This window comes from Copadichromis virginalis, linkage group LG3 (genome assembly GCF_057382275.1).
Source record: "Copadichromis virginalis isolate Kocher_CV1m ecotype Utaka linkage group LG3, C_Virginalis_male_GT1.1, whole genome shotgun sequence".
NCBI lineage: Eukaryota > Metazoa > Chordata > Actinopteri > Cichliformes > Cichlidae > Copadichromis > Copadichromis virginalis.
Genome location: NC_140620.1, coordinates 27959996 through 27980263, shown reverse-complemented (window position 1 = coordinate 27980263; position 20268 = coordinate 27959996). Strand labels below are relative to the sequence as shown.

General features: G+C 41.0%; 2 protein-coding genes and 1 pseudogene across 2 annotated transcripts; all 3 read right to left on the bottom strand.

Moving 5' to 3' along the window:
- Positions 1 to 369: 369 nt before the first annotated feature.
- On the bottom strand, positions 370 to 8652 carry LOC146713889 (uncharacterized). Its single transcript, XM_085450500.1, has 4 exons — positions 8424 to 8652; positions 7161 to 7594; positions 6256 to 6519; positions 370 to 1440 (listed from the first exon to the last, which is right to left on the bottom strand). Exons 2-4 carry the CDS (start codon positions 7330 to 7332, stop codon positions 647 to 649), a joined length of 1230 nt encoding a protein of 409 aa, XP_085306626.1. The 5' UTR covers positions 7333 to 7594; positions 8424 to 8652; the 3' UTR covers positions 370 to 646.
- Positions 8653 to 9704: 1052 nt separating this feature from the next.
- LOC146713888 (tripartite motif-containing protein 16-like) lies at positions 9705 to 11458 on the bottom strand. The gene is made up of 2 exons (XM_085439156.1): positions 11266 to 11458; positions 9705 to 10808 (listed from the first exon to the last, which is right to left on the bottom strand). The coding sequence occupies exons 1-2, from the start codon at positions 11456 to 11458 to the stop codon at positions 9859 to 9861; spliced, it is 1143 nt and encodes a 380-aa protein (XP_085295282.1). The 3' UTR covers positions 9705 to 9858.
- A 7172-nt stretch (positions 11459 to 18630) lies between these two features.
- On the bottom strand, positions 18631 to 19466 carry LOC146713887 (uncharacterized; annotated as a pseudogene).
- Between the last annotated feature and the right edge of the window lie 802 nt (positions 19467 to 20268).

Sequence of the window (20268 nt, the reverse complement as noted above, 5' to 3'; positions counted from 1 at the left end):
TGTCCTTAGAAAACGCAGTTTTTACCGTTCTTCCTGCTGTAAACACCACTGTTTTGTTCAGAAAAAAACATTGCGTGTATTTTTTATCATAACATTGGTTTTACCTGGCCAATCGAGACAATTCAAAAACTGGTATATAGTTTGAAGTTCGCATTTTCGACCCAATGGAGACTGAGTCGCTGCATCTTGTAACTGTGTCATCTTAAATTGGTCATGTGATTTTGACACGCCGGTGCATCCGTCGGCCCCAGAGGGTTAAGGCAAAAAAAGGGTGGGACTAACAAGCTGTACTGGGGACTTCCCTCTTCAAGCATGAAACTTGGTATTTGATACTTTTGCTTCCTGACAAAAATAAACACAATTCTTGACTGTTGTTCAATTTTGTTGATTTTTATTTTGATAAAAACTCACTTGAGCAAAGGATTAAAACTATTAAATAGAACGGGAGCATACCGAACTTTAACCATCAAGAAATGTGAGATCAGTTTTTCTGATACAATTAATAGAATAATGTAATAAACTGAACAAACAACACAGAGTTCTTTACTGCTCTGGAAAAAAATAGTGACTTGAATATGGATCATCTTTTCACTCAGGTGTTCACCAATGACTCACAGCTGTCTCACATTCTCTAAATATGAACATTTTAACCAGGATGAATTCTCATGTGCTTCTTTAATTGCGTCCTCTGGACAAATCTTTTCCCACAGGTGCTACAAGAATATGGTTTCTCACCTGTGTGAATTCTTGTGTGTTTTTTGATAGCTGATAAGTCAGTAAATCTTTTCCCACACGTGCTACAAGAATATGGTTTCTCACCTGTGTGAATTCTCGTGTGTTTTTTGAACGCTGATGGGTCAGCAAATCTTTTCCCACAGGTGCTACAACAATATGGTTTCTCACCTGTGTGAATTCTCATATGTTTTTTTAACGCTGATGAGTCAGAAGATCTTTTCCCACAGGTGCTACAAGAATACGGTTTCTCACCTGTGTGAACTCTTAGATGTGCAGTCATTCTGTATTTATCAGGTAAAGTTTTTCCACAGACATCACACTGAATAGACTTGTTCTTTGTGTCCGTTCTACTTGGACGTCTGTTCTTCAGCTCCGTACGTCTAGAAGATCCTGAGTCCACATGCTGGCTTTCTTCATGATCTCGGCTCTCTGCTCTAGAAGAGCTGTGAGAAAGGAGCTGCTCACTTTTTGGTTCTGGTTCACTGTGGGAACTTTCCTCATAAGTGGGTGTCACCATGAAAGTATCAGCCTCCTGCTTCAGTCCAAGCTGCTCTCCCTCCTGACTGCTGCACACTTCCTCCTGTTCCTCTTTAATCTGTGGAGGCTGTGGGTCCTTCTGGTCCAGAATGGAGTTCCTCTCCTGGTTACAGACCTGCTGGTCTGTAAGAACATCTTCTTCCTCAAAAGCATGCTGCTGTACAACATCTGAAGGCACAAAGGAGAAAAAATGATAGCAAAACAAACATTTGAGAAAATATTTACTGGTCTTAACCATTAGCAGGTCTCTACATAGTGAGCATGTTGCTCACATATACCACTGAAATTTAAAGTGTACAAATGTGACAAATTATTCAGGCACTGATGCAAATGTTTAGTTCTAACATTCTTATTAGCAAAGGTCAAATTTCAAATTCATATGTGAATATCTGTGACGTATGAAATAAATAGATGTTGTGTTTTGTTAAATGAATGTGTATGTCTGGATTGGCTACAGTTATAACAAGGCATGCTAGGGCAGAGTTCTATTACATAGGTGTAAACGTTTTGGCTGTGCTTGAAATGCCGTAAAAAAAAATCTCTTCTTGCCTGATAAATCTAAGTTTAGAAACTCTGAATTCCATATTTTCCAAAACAGAATAGAAATATTTATTCATAGTTACCCATGTTGGAGTCAAATGTTAAATATTGTCATTGTGTTACTTAAATTTGTAAGTCTTAGTTCAAGCAGCAGCATCAAAGACATTCCTTTGTCTCTGACCACCTCTCCAGCCAATTTGTTGGTGGGGGAGGCTATAGTGTTTCATTATAGGGACATCCTATGTTAAGGTTGTGTTTTTTGGTTAGTAAACTTCCTGCCGTTATGACCCTTTTGTGGGCAGGAGGACACACAAGTGCACCCCCAAACACAAACACACACACACACTCGCACATGCATATACATACACACACATGCACACACGTGCACACATAGTTATTTGGATAAAAGTTGCCACTGTTGTAGTTAAATTTGTAAATCTTGTCCTAAACTGCATGTTTAGATGTTTTTCTGTTCCTCCCCTACACACCTTAGATGGTGGGGAAGGCAATTAGCTATAGTGTTTAACATTTCATGAAAGATTCTGGGTTTCCTTATTTGGTAAAGAATGTTTACTTCCTGCCCTTTATAGGCTCACCTGTGTTTGTATATAGTGGACCGCTGAAGGGGTTAAATCGTATACAGGGGTGAGGGGAGACGACCCTTTGTGATCAGAAGACAGTGCCTTTAACTTTTATGACCATATGGGTTTTACAATGGGTGGTGCTTCTGCTCACGGAATAAAAAAACTGCAGGGAAGGCTGGTTCTTTGAAGTTGTCTGGGATCGGGCAGGAGCTCTTAGCTCCAAGACCCTGATCCGATCAGCTTCCCTTTAAAATGGATAGAGCTTTGTTCACAGGAATAAGTCTCTGAACTAGGGCTGGGCCATATCATACCGTTCACAGTAATACCAGTATAATGTTGGGCAACGACAAGAGAAGGAAATATCGCGATAGAACATGGGTAAAACGCGCATGCGCAGTGCCTTTGTTTTCGTACGCACATGGCGAAAAAGGCACAGCGGCAACTGAGAATGACAAGGGTGAAAGTGGATCGTTGAATGAAACGGAGGAACCAGAATTGGTTTGTAAAAATGCAACTTCAGCGGTGTGGAACTGGTTTAGCTTTCATCCGTCAGATTTATTACCTTTTCCTAAAAGACTTTCACATGTGGGCACTCCCATATGCAATGAAACAAAGAGCCCCTATCCACTCCCCACTTAATACAGGCGTCTGGGATGTTTGGGTTAAAATGATGCAATTTTGAGAGGGTAATATAGAGTCTTGTTAACCATCTATATTGAAGTAATGTTGATTGTCTGACTCTAGGCCAAGGAGCATGATTTATACCACTCATCATCAGATATATCCATTTGCAAATCATTCCTCCATGCCTCTAAAATAGACTCTATGGAAAACTCCAAAGAATCAACAAACACTTTGGAAAAATGCAGAAACTTGACCTCTCCCATTTAGATGTTTTATAACTGTGCTCTCTAGAGAACAGTAGGTGGAGAGTTCTAAGCTTTAACCTTGTGTGGTTAAAATAAAATTTCTTAATTGAAGAAAATTGAAAAAGTGTTTTGCAGGAATAGAAAATGTACTTCTAAGTTGTTCAAAAGACATTAGAGTATTATTCCTAAATAAATCAGACACTTTTCTTATACCTTGATCGAATCAAAGTCTAAAGCCTGCATCTGCCCTACCGGGAGGAAAGCTGTTGTTTCTAAATATTGGAGGGAACCTTGACAGTTGTGATGTTTCTCCCAAGTAGTTATGTGTTTCAAACCAGATTATTATAGTGTTTTTCAGAAACGGATTCTCAGTTTGTTTATTTAGTGTCTTCCTGGTAGCCAAAAAGTAGCACATTAAATTTGGAAGTTTTGATTTAGTATTGATTTGTTTAAGTTGGTGCAAAACAGGATCACATCATCAGCATATAGGGCAATACGATGGTCAATATTGCCTACTTTAATTCCTGATGTTTTTATGAATTGAATTGACAATGCAAGAGGCTCAACTGCCAAGGTGAACAAGAGAGGTGACAAGGGGGACCCTTGTCTAGTTCCGCGGTGTAGTCTGAATGGTGTGGAAAAATGACTGTTAGTTAAAATCTCTGCTTGAGGATTGGAGTATATCAATTGAATCCATTTAAAAAATGTGTTTCCAATACCAAACTTTTTCAGAACTTCAAATACAAACGGCCATTCCATCCTGTCAAAGGCTTTTTCAGCATCCCCTGAAATTAAAGCATTGTCTCTGCCCTTTTTTTTCATAAATGATATTCATGACCCTCCAAATATTGTGAGAAACTTAGATGTTTCACATCTTTCATTCTGCTGGATTTTATGCATGCATTTACCTTTTTGCATGAGTTAATGGCAAAAATGTGTTCATGTAAATGAAAACAGAAAATCAGGCTAAAGAGATTCATTCATGCTGCTTATTACAGTTAGACCTTCAATTCTTCTTGTGCCTCTAAAAATAAATGCAACCTTGAGCTGTGGTTATTCTCTTCCATTTGTTCTTATTAGGGTATGGGGTGCTGGAGCCAATCCCAGCTACCATAGGGAGAGGCAGGGTTGACCCTGGAAAGGTCAACACTCTGTCGCAGGGGCAACACAGAAAGACAGACAACTATTCGCACTGACATTCATACCTATGGGCAATTTAGAGTCACCAACTAACCTAACCCAGCTGTGTGCATGTCTCTGGAGAGTGAACAAGGGGAGAACATACAAACTCCACACAGAAAGACCTAGACACCTGGGGCCCGTTCTTCGTACGTCGCTTACTACATCCAAGATCAAATGACACATCCAAGATCAAATCATCGCGCTAACCGTGAGCTCGCTAATCCGGTTCTCCGAACACACCTGCTGTTGACGATTAGTACAGCTGGATGAAGTAATGTGAGATCACTGGGTGTCGTAAAAGGGGCTACGCATCGAGAGTAGAAACATTGATCGGCAACCCTCTGATTGGTCGGCGAAAATGGCGAAGGAGCGCGCTCGGTATTTTTCGGCAGCAGAGCAAGAACTCTTGAGTGCGGGATTTCAGGAGTTTCAGAGTTTAATCAGAACGCAAGGGAACACTGCAAAGGCTGCAAAAGCAAGGAGAGAGGGCTGGCAGAAAGTTGCTGACAAATTAAACTCGTAAGTAATTTAATAATAACAATAATAATGGATTGGATTTATATAGCGCTTTTCAAGGCACCCAAAGCACTTTACAATGCCACTATTCAGTCACTCTCACATTCACACACTTGTGGAGGCAGCTACGGTTGTAGCCACAGCTGCCCTGGGGCAGACTGACAGAAGCGAGGCTGCCATATCGCGCCATCGGCCCCTCTGGCCAACACCAGTAGGCGGTAGGGTAAATTTATTAGATTACACTATATTATCCAATATTATATTACATTATATTATATTATGTTATATTATATCCCCTTTCACATTAGAGCCACAACAGGACCCACTAGAACATGGGAACAGGTAAAAGTGAAATATAAGAATATTCTACAGAGTGGTAATATTTATCACTTATATTGCTTTTAGTCTCTTGGAAAGAGACCCTGGAATAATCTGTTTGTTTGTTCATAACAGCAACCAAGAAAAGGGCAGAGCAAACAAAGACAGGTGGTGGTCCTGCACCCCCTCGTCAACAAGTTGGTTAAGTGAATAATACCCTCACGGGGAAATCGATATCTCTCTATGAGCACACTGTCGCGCTGAGCTAAAGGATCCTGTCTGTCCCGCAATATACGCTGAATTCTGAGGACTCTCCTTATCAATCTTGCACCTTCTGCAATGGGCTGCTCGTGTAAACGGACAGGACATGGCTGCGACAGGCTTCCCAAATCCACCTTCGCTTTTATAGCCGTGGTCTCTCATCTTGATTACACGAAGTAATTTACAATTACTACTCTGAAATATGAATTACATCTGAAATAATCAAATACATGAAATAGAATGATTAATAGTACATTTCCCTTTTTTAGGAAATGACCTGTATGTATCTGTGTGACATCAATAAAAGGATCAAGTGCTGCATTATCTTTAGTTACATTGATGTTATTTATTTATGGTGAAACAGTGGTGGAATATCGCTGTTGCTTTCGTATAAATGAAGCGGACATACCTGCGTGGCCGCGATCTAATCCTGTTTACATAAAGTAAACCTGCTCCCGAGCAGGTTTACGCTTACGGCTCTGTTGCTATGACAGCAAGTCCCGGATGAGCTTCGGGGAACCGAACGATCCAAGATCACGCGAAATCGTCAACAATCTAATCCAGCTAACTTACTTAGCGAGGTACGAAGAACGGACCCCAGGTGGAGTCAAACCCAGGACCTTGTTGTTGGGAGCCAACAGTGCTAACCACTGTTCCACTGTGATGCCTGTGAGTCATATTCAATGTTATAAAGACATCACAGTTTTACATACCTATTCTGTGTAGCTTTATCTCAGGTTTCCAGATAGTCTCCATCTGTCTGAGCTGCTCTTCATCAGTCCAGACGATAATGCCTTCAGCCTCCTTCTTCAGTCCAAGCTGCTCTCCCTCCTGACTGCTGCAGAGCTCCTCCTGTTCCTCTTTAATCTGTGGAGGCTCTGGGTCCTCCTGGTCCAGACTGGAGTTCCTCTCCTGGTTACAGACCTGCTGCTCATCCAGACCCTCCTCTTCCTCACAGTCATGTTGTCGTGGGAAGTCTCGAGGAACAAAGAAACAGAAGAAGAATAATGACCAATGTGTTGATACATAAACTCAAACTATTTTATAAAGCATGAATCAAAACCTGAATAAATGCCGATCAGCCTGTCATATGACCAATTATGAGCCACACACACACAGAGGGAAATAGTTGTGCACACTAACAGCTAAACGCTAACATGTTAGCATTGAAGCTCCTCACTCCACACAGAAAGACACAAAGTTTCCCAAACTAAACTGCAGGGTGACACCATGAAAACATCAGTGTCTGAAATCCTTCTTTAAATGAAGCTTCACTTCAACTGCAGAGAAGTCTGTTAACAACTTGTTAAATGTGTTTTCTGCTGACATCTAACTAGATCTTTACTGCACAGCCTCAGTGTTTACAGAGGATCCAACACACGCCTGATGTACTCAACACTGGAATCTGTTAGAGAAAAAAAAGTTTAGTAAATAAATCAATTAAAATGTTTTAAAACCTAACCTATCAGTGACCATGGACCTGCACCAGTCCAACATAGTCCATCACTGGACACTGACCCACAGCACTGATAAATACCCAGTTTAACATCTTCTAGTAAAGTCAGTCACACTGAAGAATCTGAGCTTGAACAGCACAGAGTTAAAAACATGTCCATACCTATGATGTGTGAGTTTCTGTCGGGTTTCCGGCTGATATCCAGCAGTCTGTGCTGACGGTTGATCTCCTCCTCATACTGGACGATGGTTTTTTGAACCTCTGAGAAGATTTCTTCACAAACAGCAGTTAGTCTCTTCTTGATGAACTCTCTCAGATACTGAACTGAACTCATCGCTGCTTCAACTCAGGCTGAGCGGATCGATACAAGCATCGATGAAGCGATACAGGTATTGCTATCAGATCCACACTGATGTGACGGGATCAATACTTCAGTTTGTGTCTCTCCTCCAAGTTCAGTCCGCTTCATCAACAGCAGCCATGTCTGCACACACACTGCTCCTCTACCACAGTAGTGCTGTCCTCCTCCGTTCTTCTTCGGGGCCTGATGGCGTTTGACAAATCAGCTTACAGTTGCATTAATCCCGCCTATTGGACTGGAGTGTGGACAGGAGAATAGCAGGAAAAACAAGGATAATTATATTCTTTCATCAATTTTATAATTCAATAGTATAATTTGCCATTTACTGCTAAAATTGTCATTTGTGCTGCTTCTGTTTTAAAGATATTAATGAAAATGTAAAGGTCAAAAGATCAACCAGCCCCTCCACATTACACAAATCAAACTAAATTGATGTCAAACATTTGTGCTACGTTTTGTGCTGCAACATATTTTGTTTGTGCTGCTATCATTTAAAATATATTAATAAAATAAGGTCTTGATGCGTGCTTAATGATCAAGGTAAGTAAATCTCAAAAGGTTGATTCTGTTCATCAGACAGCTGGGCCAGTATATCGCTGACCTGTTGAAACCTCATGCTTCATCCCGAGCACATAGTTCTTCAGGGCAGAAGTTACTGTTGCCCCCACGTACTAGGTTCAAAACCTGTGGGGATCAGGCTTTTCAGGCACCAAGGCTGTGGGACTCTCTATCGTTGTCGTTACGCTGCCAAGACTCCACTACAAACAAACTTATATTCAGTAAAAGGACTAGATGTTGTAGTCCTTGATAATGCTTCTGATTGAATTTAATCTAATTGTGAAGCACTTTGTGATTTTTATCTGTGAAAAGTGATATATAAATACATTTTATTTAATTACTTGATGTATTTTATGTGGCAGCATGTTATAGAGTCGTGTGTCTTTATTTTGCTGAACCACATCCCTACAAACACTCATCAGAGATCCGTTTCTCAGTATTATAGCACTCTTCATCTCTCTACAGGCGTATTTATCGCTGTTGTAGCTGAATCTGGTTCCACTCACCGAACGACGACCGTCTGGAGACGATTTTATGATCACTTTAAATCCGTCCTCGTGTCTCGTTGTCACGGTTACACTGCGCTCACTGTCCGTTTCCTCCACATTACAGGTTTACTTTCACTCTGCTTGTTGTTCTCCTTTTCCGCTTTGTTTTCTGTTTGTTTGTCTTATTGTGTTTATCTTATTTCACCGCTACATCGCTCACCATCCACTTCTATTCTCATTTCACTTCCTGAGACGTCACTTCCCTCTGCAGTCTGCTGTCCATTCACAGCCCGTTAGGTCAACTTAGAGCCCCTCCCCCCTACACTGCTGACTGAGCAGACACCTTTGTTTGTTTGTTTTTTGGTTTACAAAACTTATAGAGACAGTGTAAAGAGGCCCGTACAACAAATCTGCGACATGTTGAAAGACACTTGCTTAACCTTATTATTGATACAATATTTATCACAGGTCCTCCATCATTCTGCTCCTGTATGTCATTAAATAAGGAAGAGCAGCAGTGTTTAGAAGCAGAGACAGTAACATAATTAATTATATTATTAATATTGTTCTTTGAACATTTTTCTTTCACATCATTATCACAAATATATAAAGCTGTGATCAATTTTTCTTTCAGTCTCTCTGCTCATTTTGCTCCAGGTTCATTTGTGTGTAATCATTTTCTCACATATGAATTCAGATCAGACTCACTGAGCTCAACATGAACTTCCTGCGAGCAGAAACTAAAATTAGCGCAAAAACAGCAGGAATATTTGAAACATGGTGGATGTGTTGCAGACGAGTAGGAAGCAGAAATATCTGCCTAAATTTTATTGGAGTTTTATTATTTTTATTTTAAACCATAATGTTTGCTGATATCATGCCCCTATTGTTTGCTCTCATCAATGTTCTGTTTTTAACTGTTTTTCACATCTGGTCCAAGTATTCTTCAACTAAACATCAGAAACCTTTATTCTAAACTAGTTTTTTTTTTTTTAAAGCATCAGATACAGAGTAACTACCATGATTCTAATGAGTCTTCTGGCAACAGATTTGAACTGGGACTGGTTATCTTATGTACTGAGAGAAGAAATCAATACTCACTACAGCTCACTTTTAGATTTTATTTGTTCTCCTCCAAAGTCTGGATTGTAAAACTGAAAGGCCTAAGAGCAAAATTCCTGCCAAATCTTCTGAAATTCAAACAAAGCAGTTCAAGTAGTTATCAAGTACAAACCTTTCATCTAAAAATGTCTTTAAATGATTTTACTCTAAATACAATAACTGGTTGTTAGTAGCACGATTACATAATCGTAAAAAATGCCCATAAATGTAAGTTCATTTTGAATCAGTGCAATATTATTTTCACACATCAATGGACCACTGAACTTCTCAGCTCATTTAGAAATTACACAAGTACATATAATGGTCAGAGATCAACATGAACCTGTCTTCTCTATTTGACTTTAATCAACTCTGCAGTGGCTCCAAGTCCATAAAGAAAAAGTCCAGCATAGAGCGGCTGAGTGAATGTGGTCTGGACTCTGTGGAGGAGAGTCATGGTTTCAGAGACGCTGTAGAAAGACAGAATACCTGCTCTGTGATCCAGGTACACTCCTACTCTGGAGGACCGAGGACCTAAGAGGACAGTTTGGACTTTGTTATATTGAAATTCATAACCGTTTGTGTCACAATATAATGCCTGAGATTTGTCATTCCATCCAAATCCACATTCATTGCCCCTTCCTGCTCTGCTGATATTCTTGTATGTGACTGCTATAAAAACTCCTCCCCCTCTCCACTCCACCTCCCAGTAACAACGTCCAGTCAGACTCTCTCTACTCAGGACCTGACACCATACAGTGAATCTGTCTGGATGATCAGAATAAGACTTTTGTTGCTTCATAAATGTTACTTTTCTGTTCCCCTCAGATAATAACAGATGTGTGTTTGCTGTGTTTGGATCCAGTGTGATTTGACATGAATATTTTAAGAATCCAGCTCTGGTCTTTGGCTCTGCTGGTGACAGTAAAACATCCTCTTCAGTGACTGTCAGTGAGATGTTTGTCCATTCCTCTCTCAGAATGTCCTGTAGTTTATCTCTGGTCTCTGACACAGCTGCTGTCACATCCTCAAAGTAGCTCAGAGGACGAATATTGATGCTGGATGAGTGTGTAGACTCACTGAGTGCTGACAGTGAGGGGTAGTTGTGTAGAAACTGGTTGTGATCCTCTGTGTGTGAGAGCTGCTCCAGCTCGCCGTCTTTCCTCTTCAGCTCAGCGATCTCCTGCTCCAGCTTCTCCTGAAGCTCTTTGACTCGACTCACTTCAGTTTCCTGCTGGGATCTGACCTGCTGCTTCACATCAGAGCTTCTTTTCTGGAGGAGACGGATCAGCTCAGTGAACATTGTTGCGAAATCAGTTTCACCCCGGTTCGTTTTATTCCTCATAAGTTCCAGAGACGGCACCAGAACTCAGTAGTTATTTCACAAAACCTTTATTCATCTTCATTTAAGCATGCACTTCTAGAACGGAAGACGAGGCCGATGTCCCTCTGCAAAATCTTCACCCCTTTGTTAGTTACAGCCAGCTTTATAGAAGCGACCCCATCATAAAACCCTTATATAACTATAAAACATAGTGTGCTGCAAACTCTGTATCCTCTGGGGAATTTCCACTCAGCATTAACTCCTCTTTGTCTTACTTTCACAGTTCAACTGGGGGAGGGTCTCCTAAAATCTACTCCTAAGTTCATGACACAGTCAGGCCTTTATTTAGATCCAGGGCAGTGTCAGTGTCTCACAATTCTATATCCTATCTAACACATTCCTAAACTCTAAAATAAGCTAAACATTCCTACAACACCTTCTCACTGTCCTCCACTGCTTTATCAGCAGAGCCATTGATGGCCTCCACCTCCTGTTGAGGCAGCTTCACATCTTTCTCTCGCTCCTGGATTCTCTGCTGGATGTTTAGTCGTCTCACCTCGAGCTCCTTCTGCTTCTCAGTCCTTTCTGCTGCAGCTGGGACTGTTTCATGGCCTTCATGTTCATCCATCAAGCAGAGATACAGTGGGGCAAAAAAGTATTTAGTCAGCCACCGATTGTGCAAGTTCCCCCACCTAAAATGATGACAGAGGTCAGTAATTTGCACCAGAGGTACACTTCAACTGTGAGAGACAGAATGTGAAAAAAAAATCCATGAATCCACATGGTAGGATTTGTAAAGAATTTATTCGTAAATCAGGGTGGAAAATAAGTATTTGGTCAATAACAAAAATACAACTCAATACTTTGTAACATAACCTTTGTTGGCAATAACAGAGGTCAAACGTTTACTATAGGTCTTTACCAGGTTTGCACACACAGTAGCTGGTATTTTGGCCCATTCCTCCATGCAGATCTTCTCGAGAGCAGTGATGTTTTGGGGCTGTCGCCGAGCAACACGGACTTTCAACTCCCGCCACAGATTTTCTATGGGGTTGAGGTCTGGAGACTGGCTAGGCCACTCCAGCACTTTCAAATGCTTCTTACGGAGCCACTCCTTTGTTGCCCGGGCGGTGTGTTTTGGATCATTGTCATGTTGGAAGACCCAGCCTCGTTTCATCTTCAAAGTTCTCACTGATGGAAGGAGGTTTTGGCTCAAAATCTCACGATACATGGCCCCATTCATTCTTTCCTTAACACGGATCAGTCGTCCTGTCCCCTTGGCAGAAAAACAGCCCCATAGCATGATGTTTCCACCCCCATGCTTCACAGTAGGTATGGTGTTCTTGGGATGCAACTCAGCATTCTTCGTCCTCCAAACACGACGAGTTGAGTTTATACCAAAAAGTTCTACTTTGGTTTCATCTGACCACATGACATTCTCCCAATCCTCTGCTGTATCATCCATGTACTCTCTGGCAAACTTCAGACGGGCCTGGACATGCACTCGCTTCAGCAGCGGAACACGTCTGGCACTGCGGGATTTGATTCCCTGCCGTTGTAGTGTGTTACTGATGGTGACCTTTGTTACTTTGGTCCCAGCTCTCTGCAGGTCATTCACCAGGTCCCCCCGTGTGGTTCTGGGATCTTTGCTCACCGTTCTCATGATCATTTTGACCCCACGGGATGAGATCTTGCGTGGAGCCCCAGATCGAGGGAGATTATCAGTGGTCTTGTATGTCTTCCATTTTCTGATGATTGCTCCCACAGTTGATTTTTTCACACCAAGCTGCTTGCCTATTGTAGATTCACTCTTCCCAGTCTGGTGCAGGTCTACAATACTTTTCCTGGTGTCCTTCGAAAGCTCTTTGGTCTTGGCCATGGCGGAGTTTGGAGTCTGACTGTTTGAGGCTGTGGACAGGTGTCTTTTATACAGATGATGAGTTCAAACAGGTGCCATTCATACAGGTAACGAGTGGGGGACAGAAAAGCTTCTTACAGAAGACGTTACAGGTCTGTGAGAGCCAGAGATTTTCCTTGTTTGAGGTGACCAAATACTTATTTTCCACCCTGATTTACGAATAAATTCTTTACAAATCCTACCATGTGAATTTATGGATTTTTTTTTCAACAACTGTCAACTGTCTCTCACAGTTGAAGTGTACCTCTGGTGCAAATTACTGACCTCTGTCATCATTTTAATTGGGGGAACTTGCACAATCGGTGGCTGACTAAATACTTTTTTGCCCCACTGTATGCTTTAGCAAAAAGGAAAGTTTTAAGGCGAATCTTGAGAGTAGAGATAGTGTCTGTCTCCCGAATCCAAACTGAAACATAATTTCTTTAGGGATTAATAAAGTATAAGCCATCAGTATGGAATGCCAGGACTGCCATAATGAATTAATTAAATACACCATTAAATAATTAATTAAATGTGTCAATAATTAATTAAAATTGGAATTAATTAATTAAATAAATTGTTATGACACATGTAATTAATTAATTATTGACACATCTAATTAATTATTTATGTTTTTCACATTTTAATTAATTATTAACACATTTAATTAATTATTTAATGATATATTTATTTATTTCATTTTGGCAGTCCTGACGCCTGGCTCTCATCTTGAATTAATTTTATCTGTCAGCCTCACCCATCAAACTCAGGGGGCGGGGTTAACGCTGCCCATGCAGCTTCTCTAACATTTGATTGGTTGCCGTGCAAAGTAAGTCAAAGCAGGTCGATCCTAGATAATCGATTGCTTGTGTAGACTTGGGGCAGCCAGGTATCCCAGAATGCAGATCAAATCACAGCCAGCAATGGTGGTGGTGTAGTTTTAAAATACCCCGTTTTTCTGTCACCAACTACACTTTTAACAGTGTTTTGGCTGCGAATGTCGCGACATATGTCTGGTCAGGTTGTCAACATAGAACATGTTTGCAAAAGTGCTCAGATGTTTTCAGAGATTTCACTAGCTCTGCTAACAGTCAGCATGCAGAGTGCACCCAGGGGGTTACGTTAACCGGTTTGTTTACATATTCCACTCTCCGTGTTTCACATGTTGCATTTGTTTTTTAATAGTTATTCAACTGTATTCTAAGCACCAGCTGTCTGTTAGAATGTGATTTTCTCTCTCTCTCTCTCTCTCTTTTTTTTTTTTTGCTTTTTCGGTCATGTTATGTTTACCTGTCAAAGGTTTGTTACAAACTATGAAACACATCGTGCAGACTTCTGGATGTTAGAAGAAAACTAATACTGCTCATGAATGAGACTAAAGGCAGGAAGGTGTCCTTTAAAACTAAACATGTTAATAGGACCTCCCTATTTATATCATAGTTTATGATATAGCACGTGTATTTCAGTAATAGCCTGCTGATTTCAGTGTAGCGGTGAACAGTCGCACAGCTCACGTAGTATCTGTGATACTCCTTAACTATAATTTATCCAAGTTAACTTCAGTTAACTATTCAGACAGTTCTTTTGCAATGAAAAACATAAACACTCATGCTGCCGGTAGGTTTCCTCAGTGCCCGCTTTTAACATTACAGCTGTTTATGCAGTAACCAGGGTAACCACAGACTCTGAGCGGCTGGATCGACGGAGGTCAGACAACAATTTTACATGTATGATCTTAAAACAGGACACAGCCACTATACGTGCTGGCCTCATATCAAATGTGAAGGCAGACTGAGTCTATGTTTGACGTTTTTTATATCTAATCTTCCTTTTCAAACATTTAAACAGCAGCGAGTCTGCAGCTGAGGGAATACAAACTCAAATTGTCGGAACAGGTTTGCTCGTTTCTTGGATTCATTTGGTGATTTATTAAATGTATAACTGTTATTCTAATCTGCTGCTGAGTCTCTTACACTTTTCTTTATGCTGTATATTTTCACGTCTCTGGAATAGTTGGCAGTTAGATAGTCAGCTGGGAAACTGTGTTAACTCATGGAGCTGAGGATATCGTGGATATGCTGACCTCGCTCCGTGGTGTACAGGGCCGTTTACCCTCATGATTAATATTCACAATAAAAATATTAGCTGAACATCATGAAGTCTGTATGTGTTTCATAGTGTCGAACAACCTTTGTACAGCTAAAGCCAGCAGTTACTACATGACAGAAACACCAACGTTATCTCTTTTATGCGTTTATACACAGGTCACGCTGATTACTGAACAAAAACCCAAAGATCAGATGTTAAACAGATTTATTTGCTCTCTCTCCTCCTTAAACATGTTTTTAATGTTAGTTATAATTCAGAATTGGCGACTGAAACACGTAGGACACATAAGAACATCAGGAAATAAAACACCGATAAATATAACCTCAGTAAAAGAAGTCAGCGGGGGTTACTACAGCTGTGTACCGGGGCCTGCGCTTTGTCGGCGGTAATAATAGCTCGATTGCTTGCGAGGCGAGCGGGTCTATCCCACGCTTTGCCGTGAGACTGGACAGACATCTCTGAAATCATCGAAGCACTTTTGCAAAGAGGCTGTATCTTGACAAACCGACCAGACACATGAAGATTAAACCACTACATTCTCGGCTAAAAAAATATTAAAACGGTATTTGGTGACACACAAACAGGGTTTTTCAAAGTTCAGTTCTGTTAGCTTCCACATGCCGGTTGTTGTGTGCTAAAAACAATGGCCACCAGGCCAAAGCAATGGTTTTGACTCGATCAGCGTTAACCCCGCCCCCTGGGTTTGATGGATGAGGCTGACAGATAAAATTATTTCAAGATGACTGCCAGGCGCCAGGACTGGCAAAATGAAATAAATAAATATATCATTAAATAATTAATTAAATGCGTCAATAATTAATTAAATGTGTCAATAATTAATAAAAATGTGAAATACATAAATAATTAAATGTGTCTATAATTAATTAAAATGTGAAATACATAAATAATTAATTAAATGTGTCAATAATTAATTAATTACATGTGTCATAACTATTTATTTAATTAATTAATTCCAATTTTAATTAATTATTGACACATTTAATTAATTATTTAATGGTGTATTTAATTAATTCATTATGGCAGTCCTGGCGTTCCATACTGATGGCTTTGAACTTTTCTTGTCCATCTTGGTTTTAATTTTGCACTCCAGTATGAACACCCATCCCCCAACTCGAGGATCACCACAAGGTGTATTTCTGGGATTTCGCACAACCCAGTATTCAAATCAAGAGTACATAATGGACTTGGATTTACAGCATTATGAATGAAATGTGCTCTATTTGGAAGCAGCCGGCCCCCTCACCTTTCGATGTGTTGTGTGTGAGACTTTAAATCATCAAACTGTAAATGATAAGTTTTAAATTGTTATTAATCCCTTTACCACTAGTCCTAAAGTGTATATTTATTTTTTTTACTCTTCTTATATATATATATTGTTTGTTTACTTGCACTGCTGTAACTGGAGCCTCGTCGTCTCGTCTCTCTATATCCTGGACTGTATGTAGCGGAGATGACAAAGTTTACTTTGACTTCAGCAGCAAGCAGGCGCACCGAGGGCTCTCGCGCTCACTCTGAACATATAGAATTTCGAAAAAACATTGGTGCAAATTATAAGTCTGTATCATAATGTCTGGTGTTTTCGTGTTTGTTGGTTTGTTTTTATTTTGTTTTATTTTGGGGTGGGTTATTAGACGTTGCTCCAGCCAGCCAGTGAATACCCTGCCGCCCCGCCCTCTCCTCCCTGTGCCGCAAGCAGCAGGCGCACCTCGCAAACGGAGGGCGCCCTTACTCCCAGCAAATGGGCGATAGAAAACCAATCGGTGCCTATGCCATTCCCAATATGCGCTGGCATGACGTCGGGGCAGCATGAGTACGAGCAATTTTTTTAATTTATTTATTTATTTTTGCCGATGCCCGTGATGCCCCCACCACGATGCCGCCCCGGGCAACTGCCCATGTCGCCCGTATCAAAAACCGCTACTGCCTGTCAGTACTCTTGCTGCAGCATTTTGTCTAGCAGCACAAGCACAGAGATGAGTCCACTGTCAGAGGCCATAAGAAGATCATTTGTAACCTTCACTAAAGCCATTTCTGTGCTGTGATGAGCTCTGAAACCTGACTGAATCTCTTCAAATAAACCATTCCTCTGCAGATGATCAGTTAGCTGTTTGACAACTACTTTTTCAAGGATTTTTAATATGAAAGGAAGGTTGGAGATTGGCCTATAATTAGCTAAGATAGCTGGGTCTAGGGATGGCTTTTTGAGTAAAGGTTAAACTACAGCCAGCTTGAAGGCCTGTGGTACATTGACTGATTATTAGAGATAGGATAGGTTGATCATATTTAAGATTGAAGCATTAATTAATGGCAGGACTTCTTTGAGCAGTTTTGTAGGAATGGGGTCTAAAAGACACGTTGATGGTTTGGAGGAAGTAATTACTGAAGTTAAATCAGAAAGATCAATTGGAGAAAAGGAGTCTAACTTAACATCAATGGTACTAAAAGTAGCTGTAGATAATATTACATCTGTGAGATGATTATTGGTAATTTTTTCTTTAATGATTAAAATTTTATTTGTGAAGAAGTTCATGAAATCATTACTAGTTAACATTAAAGGGATGGTTGGCTCAAAAGAGCTCTGACTTTTTGTCAGCCTGGCTACAGTGCTGAAGAGAAACCTGGGGTTGTTCTTATTTTCTTCAATCAGTGACAAATAGTAAGATGTTCTGGCTTTGCGGAGGGCTTTCTTTTAAAGCAGCAAACTATTTCTCCAGGCTAAATGATGATCTTCTAAATTTATGAGTTATCTGCTTTAGGCTACGTGTTTGAGAATTATACCATGGAGTCAGGTACTGATTTGAGGCCTTAGTTTTCACAGGAGCTACAGTATCCAGAGTCGTACGTAGTGAGGAGGTAAAAATTATTAACAAGTTAATTGATCTCTGATGGGGTAGTGTTCAGATAGCTGCTCTGCTCTATGAGCATTGAAGATGATAACAGTGGAAGGATTATATTCTTAAACTTAGTTACAGCGCTTTCAGAAAGACATCTACTGTGATAAAGTCTACTCTCCATTGTTGTGTAATCAATTATTGTAAATGTAAATGTTATCAGGAAATGATCAGACAGGAGAGGGTTTTCAGGAAACACTGTTAAATATTCAGTTTCTATGCCATATGTTAAAACAAGATCAAGAGTGTGATTAAAGTGGTGGGTGGGTTCTTTTACACTTTGAGAGAAGCCAATTGTGTCTAATAAGAGATTAAATGCCATATTGAGGCTGTCATTTTTAGCATCTACATGGATGTGAAAATCACCCACAATAACTATTTTATCTGAGCTGAGAACTAAATCAGATATATAGTCTGAGAAATCAGAGAGAAACTCTGTGTAAGGCCCAGGTGGACGATAGATGATAACAAGTAAGGCTGGTTTCTGAGTTTTACAGCTGGGGTGGACAAGGTTTAATTCATTTGACAGCATCAGGCTGTCAAATGAATTAAAAGTCTGTCTTGGTCTTTCGTTAATTAATAGGCTGGTGTGAAAAATTGCTGCCACACCGCCCCCTCGGCCTGTGCTTTGAGGTTTCTGGTAGTTAGAATGACTCGGGAGTGTTGATTCATTTAAACTAACATAATCATCCGGCTGCAACCAGGTACTGTTCTTTCTTTGTGATTTTTTATATTTAAGTTGTTTGTTGCTGGTTTTTAGTTTATTTTTTGTCTTTTTGGGAGCTGACACAGTCTCAATGGAAATGGGTTTTTTGGGGGGGTAGCAGGAGGAGAGAAGCTGCAGAGAGGCGTGTAAGATTGCAACTCTGCTTCCTGGTCCCAACTGTGGATTGTCATATTTTGGGGGGGGGTTTAATAAATTTTTCCATATTTCTAGAAATGAGAGCTGCTCCATCCAAAGTGGGATGGATGCCGTCTCTCCTAACAAGACCAGGTTTCCTCCAGAAGGTTTGCCAATTATCTATGAAGACCACATCGTTTCTTGGACACCACTCAGAGAGCCAGCAATTTCAGGAGAACATGCGGCTAAACATGTCACTCCTGGTCTGATTGGAGAGGGGACCAGAGAAAACTACAGAGTCCGACATTGTTTTGGCAAAGTTACACACCGATTCAATATTGATTTTAGTGACCTCCGATTGGCGTAACCGGGTGTCATCACTGCCGACGTGAAGTATGATTTTACTGTATTTACGTTTACCCTTAGCCAGTAGTTTTAAATTTCCTTCAATGTCGCCTGCTCTGGCCCCTGGAAGACAATTGACTATGGTTGCCAGTGTCTCTAGCTTCACATGTCTGAGAACAGAATCACCAATTACCAGAGTTTGACCCCCCCCAGCCGCCTTCTTTCCCCAGCTGCTTGAGATCTGCCGGGGAACAGCTAGCGGGGCCTACGCTATCTTCGGCTGCACCAGCTACAGGGGCCTGGCTAGCTATGGGTGAATGAAGGGTGCGAAGCCGAGTCTCCAATTCAGTAATCCTGGCCTCCAGAGCTACAAATATGATACATTTCTTACAAGTATCATTACTGCTAAAGGAGGCTGAGGAATAACTAAACATCTGACACAATGAGCAGGAAAGTGCAGGAGGGACAGGTGAAGTAGCCATGGTGCTAACGAGTCGGCTATGAGCTAAGCTAAGCTAGCTAGCTTACTTACAACTGGGCTCATCAGCATATTTACATGCTTCCATCTCCCATTTCTGCTCGGTAGCACCTCATAGTTTTCGACTTTACTTTTTCTCCCTCCCTCACGCTCACACACACACAGCGGGAGGGGTGGTCCCACACGTTCTCCCTGTAGCACGGACTACACCATGAGGCTACAGTCTTAAAGGGCCATGCCTGTAACACTCTGCCGTTGTATTAAATCATTTTTTTTGTATAATAATTTTAAAATTTTTTTTGTCACATCTGCAAGTACAGGTGACGTGGGCCACAAATGGCCTTCGGGCCGCGAGTTTCAGACCCCTGTTCTAGAGGCTTCTCAAAAGCCTCTAGAAGGAAATTAGTTATCGTGTGACAGTTTTATGGCAAAGGAGGGTGGGAAGGGATCAGTTGACAAAGAGCGAGTGAATTCGACAAAGTCGAAAGCTGACGGCAGCTCGCGGCCCTTGCTGTCGAGGTAGGGCTTCATGTGTGACAGACAGTAGTCTGCCTGCGGGTGGGATGGGTACCAGTGTCCGGTGCCATGATTGCACCGGTTCTGATATAAACAGTAGTAACCAGACCGAAAAGCAGCGCACATTTCTGTGCTTTTTTTTCCTGAGCTGTGATACACTTCTAGCCAATCATTTTACGTTTCTGAGGATAGTAGGTGGGTCCAGGTATGTACGTTCTTTTAGAGCAGAGCTACAGATTAAAAATGCCCAAGGTGAAGCGGTCAAAAGTCTGGCTGTACTTCACAGCAAAATATGCAAACTCAGCAGCCTGCAACAAGTGCTTTAAGCTGATACTGTGAT